This window comes from Rhinichthys klamathensis, unplaced genomic scaffold (assembly GCF_029890125.1).
Source record: "Rhinichthys klamathensis goyatoka isolate OS25496 unplaced genomic scaffold, OSU_Roscu_1.1 h1tg000482l_1, whole genome shotgun sequence".
Taxonomy (NCBI): Eukaryota; Metazoa; Chordata; class Actinopteri; order Cypriniformes; family Leuciscidae; genus Rhinichthys; species Rhinichthys klamathensis.
This window is the reverse complement of record NW_026606969.1, coordinates 3,763-15,000: the sequence shown is the minus strand read 5'-3', so window position 1 is coordinate 15,000 and position 11,238 is coordinate 3,763. Positions and strand designations below refer to the sequence as shown.

Genomic DNA, 11,238 nt, shown 5'->3' with positions numbered 1-11,238 from the left:
GAAAACATTTGGACCTTCAAGAAAAAAAAATATGGAGAAAAATCCTGGAATGTTTTCCTCAAAAACCTTAATGTCTTTTTTGACTGAAGAAAGAAAGACATGAACATCTCGGATGACGTGGAGGAGAGTAAATATCAGGAAATTTTAATTCTGAAGTGAGCTACTCCTTTAAATAAACACCCAAATCCCGAGTGTTGGGTCTCAGTGCTCAGAGGAGTTCAGCTGAATGCGACCCGGCACTAAACGAGCGGTGACATCGAGCGCTTCGCTTCTGGCGGCTGACATCTGCAACACGCTACAATTAGTCAATCGTGATGAGGTCATCATTGCAGTGATCATTAATTGTTTCCACATTAGCCAGCGGCTCACATCGCCCCTCTCATTCGTCATTAGCTAGTCATTAAACTACCGAGTCCGATAGACACTAATTAGTTTGTGACCTAAAGTCACTTAGTGTCTCTTCAGTTCTAAGAATGAAGGTTTAGATGGGACACATCATGGCTGAAGGTTCAAAATCTGAATTTTATCATGCAATAATTCACTAAAAAATCACTCTGCAAAAAAATTATTTTCTTCCTCAGTATTTTTGCCTTGTTTTTCAACACAACATGTGTCTAAAGATACATTTATTAGAGAAGCAAATGACAAAGACGTATCAAAATTAAGTGAGTTTTTGCTACAAGAAGAAATATCTGCAAAAAAAATTGAATTAAGTTTTTAAAAAATATCTCTACCGGCAGATATTTTGTCTTGTTTTAAGCATAATTTGGTTCTTTTTGATATATATTTTTCAGAAAACAAGACTTAATATGTTAACTTGGTTCTCAATTAAGAATGTTTAGATATTTCTTTGTGAAAATAAGACAAAAATCACTGAGGACGAAACTTTTTTCAGTGAAGACAGTGAGCATTTTATAACGTTTGTATACTCAGTTATTAATTACATTTGGGCATTACTGATATTTAGGGGTGTAACGATATATCGTGTCACAATATAACGCAATACAAAAATGCAACAATATGTATCGTGGATAGAGACAATATATATCGGGCATATTCACCCAAAATAAAAATGATTGTGTGAGAAAAAATTAAAGTTTTTAGAGTTTTAGTGTGAGTAAAAGTGGCCAACATTGTTTTAAATATACGTCAGTGACAGTGAAAGCATATTCATCTGAAATAATTCTGTGTTTTCAGCTTCACAATCATGAATATTGTTATTCTGGTGTCTCTATTGTCCTGTGCTTTGGGTTATTAACACCAAGTCCAAGCCTATTTATTTACACACACACACACACACACACACTGTAATACTAACTTTAGCATTTTAATTGACAGAACATTTTTTGTTTACGTTTTATCATATGTCTCGGAGTATCGCAATAATATCGTATTGTGAGTTTAGTGATGCATATTTACATATCGTGATATGTATCGGATCGTGACATGAGGGTATCGTTACACCCGTACTAATATTGCATTCTTAAAAGATATCTATTTGTTAACCTAAATCTATTCTAATCTATTTTTTAACCCGTTGAAGAACTGAATCAAACTGATGGATCAAATCATATTCATCTGATGATTGACAATAGTAAATGTATCTAATAGATGACCGTCACTGTGACACAAATCATAGCAATGTTGTGTTGTTGTGCTCTTATTTCTGCAGTTTCTGCATAGGAGCCCTCTTCACATGAGTGTGTCAGTGTGTAAGCGGACAGCGAGATGATGGACAGATGTGGCACTGCCGAACACTGTTTACGTCTATGTTCAATAATTCAGCATCTTCTGCTTTGGAGTGCACCGGTTTGATCCACACTGCAGGTGTTTATTTATTTATTTTTATTTCAGTAATATAAGTCAAATGTGTCAGCTCTAGTGAAGCCATATCATCCCACCATGACAGCTTCAGGATTTTTCCAAATCCATAAACTCTGTCCTGTGCATGTATAGAGTATATGGGCAAGCAACCCATATACTCTATTCATATACTTTATTCATACTCTATTCATATACTTTATTCATACTCTATTCATATACTCTATTCATACTCTATTCATATACTCTATTCATACTCTCTATTCATATACTCTATTCATACACTCTATTCATATACTCTATTCATACACTCATATACTCTATTCATACACTCATATACTCTATTCATATACTCTATTCATATACTCTATTCATACACTCATATACTCTATTCATATACTCTATTCATACTCTCTATTCATATACTATATTCATACACTCATATACTCTATTCATATACTCTATTCATATACTCTATTCATACACTCATATACTCTATTCATACACTCATATACTCTATTCATATACTCTATTCATATACTCTATTCATATACTCTATTCATACACTCATATACTCTATTCATATACTCTATTCATATACACTATTCATATACTCTATTCATATACTCTATTCATACACTCTATTCATACACTCTATTCTCATATACTCTATTCATATACTTTATTCATACTCTATTCATATACTCTATTCATACACTCATATACTCTATTCATATACTCTATTCATACACTCTATTCATACACTCTATTCATACACTCTATTCATACACTCTATTCATACACTCTTCATACACTCTATTCTCATATACTCTATTCATATACTCTATTCATACACTCTATTCATATACTCTATTCATATACTCTATTCATACACTCTATTCATACACTCTATTCATACACTCTATTCATACACTCTATTCATACACTCTATTCATACACTATTCATACACTCTATTCATACACTCTATTCATATACTCTATTCATACAGTCTATTCATACACTCTATTCATACACTCTATTCATACACTCTATTCATACACTCTATTCATATACTCTATTCATATACTCTATTCATACACTATTCATACACTCTATTCATACACTCTATTCATATACTCTATTCATACAGTCTATTCATACAGTCTATTCATACACTCTATTCATACACTCTATTCATACACTCTATTCATACACTCTATTCATATACTCTATTCATATACTCTATTCATACACTATTCATACACTCTATTCACACTCTATTCATATACTCTATTCATACAGTCTATTCATACACTCTATTCATACACTCTATTCATACACTCTATTCATACACTCTATTCATATACTCTATTCATATACTCTATTCATACACTCTATTCATATACTCTATTCATATACTCTATTCATACACTCTATTCATACAGTCTATTCATATACTCTATTCATACACTCTATTCATACACTCTATTCATACACTCTATTCATACACTCTATTCATACACTCTATTCATACACTCTATTCATACACTCTATTCATACACTCTATTCATACACTCTATTCATACACTCTATTTATACACTCTATTCATACTCTATTCATACACTCTATTCATACACTCTATTCATACAGTCTATTCATATACTCTATTCATACACTCTATTCATACACTCTATTCATACACTCTATTCATACAGTCTATTCATATACTCTATTCATACACTCTATTCATACACTCTATTCATATACTCTATTCATACACTCTATTCATATACTCTATTCATACACTATTCATACACTCTATTCATACACTCTATTCATACACTCTATTCATACACTCTATTCATACACTCTATTCATACACTATTCATACACTCTATTCATATACTCTATTCATATACTCTATTCATACACTCTATTCATACACTATTCATACACTATTCATACACTCTATTCATACACTCTATTCATACTCTATTCATACACTATTCATACACTCTATTCATACACTCTATTCATACACTCTATTCATACACTCTATTCATACTTATTTCTGTCCGGCGACTCCTTCAAGGTCTCTCAGCTACTGTAACCTATTTACTTGTAACTGGGACGCAGGAAAGTTTCCCGCCGTGCCTTGAGATCCTCATGCAATATTATCCTTAAGATCAAAATTTAAGTACAAGCATCCTCACAAAATCACAGTTTAGCAAAGCACACTTGCAACGGCATCCGTCTTGATTTAACGCTCGGTTAAAGTCCAGTCACATCTATTTCTGTAGAGCTTTATACGATACGGTAAAACTACAACTATTAAAGACATTTCTGTTCATTTAAATAAAGCTGACATTAATTTAAATATAAATATTAGTCGAAAAACTTAAATTAAATGACGACTAGAAATGCCGCCTTGGCAAAATAAGGAAGTGTTGAAGCACTAAAATTAACTAAAACTGTAATAAAAATAAATGAAACCTAAAGCAACAATAAAAAAAAAAACGAATAAAATGACAAAAGCACAAAGAAATTACAAAAAAATGTAACTAAAATTAACATTAAAATTAAAAATATAAAAGCAAATTTAAAATATTAATAGAACTAGAATACAACTAAAATAAAAACTAAAACTAGTTAAAAACTATTATGAAACAAATTAAATTTCAGTTAATAAAGCTGCTCTACAGAAGACAGATCAGATCAATTCAGTTCGATGTTGATTCAGTTCAGTTCAATAACTGTGTCAACGTTTTATAGTCTAAGTCATTATTCAGATCAATTCAGTTCTAGTTCAGTTCTCATCTGATGTTGTTAGTGCAGATAAATCAATAATACTAGTACACATTAATTGTCTTTAAAAAGTTTTCTTATCGTTTAATTAGCTGATTTTTTAACCGTATAATTGTGTTTTTCTGTCTGAATTGCATATTGATTGGAAATGCTTGAGGTCCAAATCCACAAAATGCACAACAAATATCTAATGTTGATGTAATATCACCGGAAATTAACATTAAAGTGATTCAAATGCAGATTTACACCTTCTGTCTTTCAGTATTGGATTATAAGCTTCTCTTATGATCAAAAGATCAAGTTTAATTCTTCAGATGTTTGAACTGCTTATTAAATGATGTATTCATTTATAGAGCTTTGAGAAAGATGAAGGTTTTAAAAAAGCTTTAAAAAACGCTTCACGCTGCATTGATCCATTTATTATTCATGATGAAGCTGACAACAAACTACAGCAGTCAGAGTGTGTGTGTGTGTGTGTGTGTGTGTGTGTGTGTGTGTGTGTGTGTGTGTGTGTGTGTGTGTGTGTGTGTGTGTGTGTGTGTGTGTGTGTGTGTGTGTGTGTGTCACTCCTGATGTGTTAATAACACATGATGATGAAGATGGATCTTCCCAAAAACTAAATGTGTGGAGAAAACTATAAAACTAAACCTGATATTCAGCAGTGTCAGGTTTGATTCTCTTAAGAAACCACCGTCTCCTTCAAGCTCAGGATGATCAGGTTCATTTATGACACGGTCTCAGTCTCCTTTAAACTGAAGAACTAACAAACGCTCAAGATGTGAAATAATAGGAAAATCTCATTTTGAACAGTTTATTGAACCTTCAGAAAAAAATATGAAATTATTGATAAATCAGGCTCATATAGTCGGATATAGTGAGAATATGAAGGGAACAAAAACACTCAATTTTATTCAAAGACTCAAACTGAGCAAAGATGCAGATGCTGATATTCACATGCACAAAACATATGATGAAATTCTGATGCTAGTAATGTTAATAACTGAGATCTTTACAACAGTATAGTAAATACTTACATAAAATGATATAAATATCAATATTATGTCTTAGTAAAATGATATTTAAATTAGTGATGGGCAACGATGAATCGTACGGAAGCGAATTGCATTCAGTTGAGGAAAAAAATCTACTCTGTTTTTCTGAATTAACGAGTTAATTATCTCAGAATTTTGAGATAATTTTTCATGGAAAAAAAGTTTTTGCTCTGTTTTTCTGAATTAATGACTTAATTATCTCAAAATTATGAGTAACTCATTAATTCATAAAAACAGAGTGAAAAAAATGTTTTTCAAGAAATATTTATCTCATAATTCTGAGATATTAACTTGTTAATTCAGAAAAACAGAGCAAAAACTTTTTTTTCATGAAAAAATATCTCGTAATTCTGAGATAATTAACTCGTTAATTCAGAAAAATGGAGTAGATTTTTTTTCCTCAAGTGAATGCAATACGCTTCCGTAGAATCCTAAATGAAAGTTTGTGTTTACATAATATATGTGTGTGTGTGTGTATAATTATTTTGTATAAAAAATACACACTACATGCATGTATATATTTAAGAAAAACTGTTATATTTATATATATATATATATATATATATACATGCAAATATTTCTTAAATATATACATGCATATGTGTATTTTTTATACAAAATAATTATACACACACACACACATATATTATGTAGAGTATATATATGCATATATAGTATAACGAGAAAAATAATCTTGTTTTCCATTTGAATTAAGATTTTTTTTTCTTACACCATTGGCAGATACTTTTGCTTATTTTAAGCAAAAACACACTTCATTTGGATTTTTTTTTTTTTTTTTTTTTTTTTGGAAAACAAGATATAATTTTATGTCATTTAGCTTATCTAGTAAATGCTTCCTGATGTAAGAATGTTTCGATATTTGGACAGAAACACTGAGTTTCCGGATGGGCTGCACGAGTGAATCACCTGTTTGTTCATGAACACATAGATGACCGGGTTGTAGACGGCGGCTGTTTTGGAGAAGAACGCGGGAACGGCAGCCAGTCGCGGGTCCAGGTGGATGCTGGGATGAGCCGTGACCACGATGGAGAACGCGGCGTACGGAGTCCAGGCCACCATGAAGGCCACGATCATCACCACCACCATACGGGTCACCTGACGCTCGGGCTTCCTAGCATTACCCAGCCGGCCGTGCGTGTTGGACACCTGCAAACACACACACACGCAATGTGTGTGACTAAATAATCGCTATATTTGATGATGTAGAAATATAAGCCAGGTTCTACAGCGCTTTGTTCAATGCAGATCGTTTCAACGCAGTGATAAACAGTGAAAATGACCGGATCAATGATGTAAACTTTATTAAACATGAGACGATTTCTATAGAAAACAATAGTGTCAGTTTTTAGCTCAATTCAATAACTGTGTAGATGTTGCAGAAAAGTCAAGATGATAAGACAATAGTGTCATTATTCGGCTCAATTTTTTGGTTCTCATCCAATAGTGTCAGTGCAGTGAATCAATAATATTACTGAGAATCATATATTAAGTGTCTTTTCAAACCAAATATACAAATAACCCAGCAAACAAAAATATATTCTAAGAACGTTTTGCTAGCGTTCTCATTGAGTTTTAAAAACACTATTTCTGAATGTTTCCTGAATGTTCAAAAGTCCAAAACGTTTTTTCTTGGTTATGAGAACGTTAATGGAACGTTGCATTGTGTCATTCTTCAAACATAATGTTACTTTAGAATGTTCTCAGAACATTCCGAAACAAGTGGTTACATTTAAAAAAATGTCCAACTGAAACATTTCAGAAAAAAACACTCCATGACTGATAATGCCTTTTGTTATTTGAACATTTTTAAAGACCGGATAACTTTAAAACTAACGTTCTATGAATGTTAATGGAAGAACGTTTGTTCATAACGTTGAGAGAACCTTGCTAGAATGTTCTGTAGAGCATTCCTGTCGTCTGGAATCAGGTTATCAGACTCAGATCAGTAATGGTTCGTCTAAGCTCTGTGTCAGTTTGTTGTAATGATAGTTTATTGGGATCATTGGGATTCAGGGAATCACACGGATGTTGAGGAGCGACTGACCTTTCTCAGCTTCCTGATCAGTTTGCAGTAACAGACGACGATCACTCCCAGCGGAAGAATGAAGCAGGTGATGAAGAACGTGATGATGAAGGTGTGGTCGTGGAAGTTTCCCGAATACCTGCGGTGGGACGCAAGCAAAACATCTGACGAAGAGAAAACTAACAGATTTAAACTTTCTTTTTTATTATTTACAGCGCCACACTTAAAACTGTCTAGAAACTTTAAATATATACTGTATATATATATAAATAATGTAGTGTTTAACTTTTGTCCCAGAAACAGATTTGAGGTGATTTTATGTGTTTTCGCCCTAATGTGCTGCAAATCTGAAGTGTTATTTATGGATAAATGTTTCCGCCACGGAATCAGAAAATAAAAATGCAATTGTGACCTTTTTTTTTTTTACAATTCAAAATTTTCGCAATTGCAATTAAAGTCCGAATTGCAATTCTGAGAAAAAAAGTCAGAATTCTGAGATATAATAATTTTCAAAATAAAATACTTTTTTCTCGGCATCGTAAGTTTCTCACAATTTAGATTTTTTATTCTAAGAATTTTCACATTTGCAAGAAAAATGTCAGAATTTCAAGTTTATAGCTTTTTTCTTAATAGTTATAAAGTCTGAATTGCAAGATATAAACTTGCAATTCTGAGAAAAAAGTCAGAATTGTGAGATATAAACTTGTTTCCTCACAATCGTGAGTTTCTCAAAATTCAGAAATCGCAATTCTGACTTTATTTCTCAAAATTCTGAGATATAAACTTGCAATTGCAAGTTTTAAAGTCTGAAATGCAAGATAATGATTTAAACAAATTTCTCACATTAATAACTCATGTACATTTGTTATGAACATAAATAACTATTGAAGCTTGTTTCCGTCACAAAATAACTTTTTATGGTAATGTATATGGACATTTATAATGTCTCTGAAAGGATTTTGTGTGTGATGTTTGTATTTTTGACCAGAACAATAAAACGGCAAAAACTCTGGATATGTATTTTCTTCATATAGCCTATTTTTTAGTCTCTGGATTAAAGCACATGATGATGAGTGAAGACAGAACTGACAACGCTAATGTGGAGTATGAATAAGAAAACCTGGTGTGTATTTCATATGGCCAAAAAATTAATTAAAATGAATTAGCATGTCAGAAAAATGCTGACATGCTTGGATAAAAGGACTAATTAGTACAGAAGAGACAATAAATCTGATGGTTAATTATCCTGCTGGTTTAGGCTTTAATGGATGAAGCTTGTCAAACTTTCACCCAAGAGAGCTTTTCCTCTTCATTTAACTCAAATATTGTGGAATCCCTTGTTTGAAAATGAAACGTTTTTAGACAATTTTAGAAGATGTGCATATGAAAAATCCTCAGAGATTGAACCTGAAAGGTGAAAAAAAGGTCACAATTGCATTTTTACAAACCAAAAAAAAAAAATTTTCATTAAAAAATAACCAATGAACAGAAGATAAAGACTGTGGATTTTCTCACTCAAACCACTTTCTGTTGCTTCTGATTCTTTTAGAGGGAAAAGTTGCTCATAACTGCTGGTCTAGGATCAGTTTCTCCGTAATAAACAATTGAGATTATAAAATAAATCTCGTTTTTCATGCTTGACCAGTGGTCATATACATGCTGGGTGTTAATATTAGTTAAGTGCACCATTAACATTAAGTGCACTGTAACAAATAAGTGTAATTTTAACTGTAAAATATTGTAAAAACGCTTTAACAGTAAGTCCCGTACTATATACAGGGAAAAACTGTAAAATCAAATTATATTATTATTAGTGTTATCATGATCTCCATGTAAATGCAGTGTTTTGAACATGGTTTTCACATCGCGCAATTTTATTAGAAACGCATGTATAAAGAATTCCTGGGTAAGACATAATGTGTGCATGTACATTTTATTTCAAAATGTATTGGTAACACTTTACAATAAGATCTCATTTGTTAACATTAGTTAGCTAACATGAACAATATGTGTTTTACAGCATTTCATTTCAATCTTTGTTAATGTTAATGAGAATACATTCATTGTTTATTGTTAGTTCACAGTGCATTACGTTGGGATGCACCGATATGAAAATTTTGGCTGATACCGATAACCGATAATTCTTTATATTTGAATGCCAATAACCGATATATTAGCCGATACATCAAAATCCAAATTTTTATATCATTTTTTAGAGCCTGATTTCAAAAACAAAAGTCTAATTATGTCCCAATCACACAATTATAATAATGTTCTCATTATAATGTTATGTAGCCGATATGTGCTGCACATGTTGCACTGAACTCTATTTTCCTTTTTGAAGTGATTCAAAACATATTTCAAGCAATTCAAAACCATCATGTTGAGCATCTGAAGTGTCTCATCTGAAGTCAATAATCCATTATTTATCAGCTTTAATATATCGACAAAATTTTCTTATCGGTTAACGACAATACAATACAAATTTACATTTTATCAGCCGATGCCGATATGGTGGCCGATATATCGTGCATCAGCCTTAAGTAGCCTAATATTTACAGATGCAATGTTTGATTTTAAATATGTTTTAATAAAGTAATTTTTGTTTGTAAGTTCATGTTAACTAATGTAGTTATTGTATAAGCATTTTTAGCTGTTTTACGTGCGCTAATCCCCTTCACTAGTTCATGTAAGTAGTCCCGCAGTGTGATGAATGGTGTTTTGGTTCCTCACCAGTTGGGTTCGCAGGTGGTGCCGATCTTGCTGACGGTGTAACTGCTCCAGCCCAGCACCGGTGGGATGGTCCAGATGAAGGAGAAGGTCCAGACGAACAGCAGACCCAGAGCCGCGTGTTTGCCCCGCAGACGGATGTTCCCCATGGGGCGACAGATCACGAAGAAGCGCTCGAACGCCAGGACGGCCAGAGACCACAGCGCCACGATACCTGGAGGATCAGTCAGACTGATGAACACAGGTGAGACATGCTCTTCAGAAACACTTATGTTCTCTCCCGCAGACAGTGTCGGCCCAGGGGTCTCCTTTATAAAACAACCGGTCACACTAAATGCGTCTCTATAGCGCGCATTGTGTTTATCGTGCAAGTTAGACGCGAAAATTAGTTTTTCCGTGCATATGATACGTTTGGGTAGGATTAGTGTTGCGGGGGCGTGTGTATTACACAAATAAAGTGCGTATCATATGCACGCGAAAACTGCGTATTATATGCATGTAAAAAAAAAATGTTCGCGTATAAATTGCAAAATAAACACAATGCATACTATAGAGACGCATTTTCATGAGATCAGGCTGATAAAACTGTGTGTAGGATCCTTACTAAAAGTGTACGTGCGCCAGAAAGCCAAAAATAGCGTGTGTACGCCAAACCTGCACAAATTCAACTTTACACTCACCTAAAGGATTATTAGGAATACCTGTTCAATTTCTCATTAATGCAATTATCTAATCAACCAATCACATGGCAGTTGCTTCAATGCATTTAGGGGTGTGGTCCTGG

The 11,238-nt window shown here is 32.9% G+C and overlaps 1 protein-coding gene across 1 annotated transcript in view; it reads right to left on the bottom strand.

The window, feature by feature from the left end:
• valopa (vertebrate ancient long opsin a) overlaps window positions 1-10,685 on the bottom strand; it is a gene marked incomplete at its 5' end in the record, with an annotated part of 13,666 nt that extends 2,981 nt beyond the window's left edge. The window contains 3 exons of the mRNA XM_056237208.1: window positions 6,608-6,847; window positions 7,746-7,863; window positions 10,458-10,685. Of these exons, the coding sequence (XP_056093183.1) occupies window positions 6,608-6,847; window positions 7,746-7,863; window positions 10,458-10,685 (586 nt within the window). The remainder of the gene's footprint in view (window positions 1-6,607; window positions 6,848-7,745; window positions 7,864-10,457) is intronic.
• Between the last annotated feature and the right edge of the window lie 553 nt (window positions 10,686-11,238).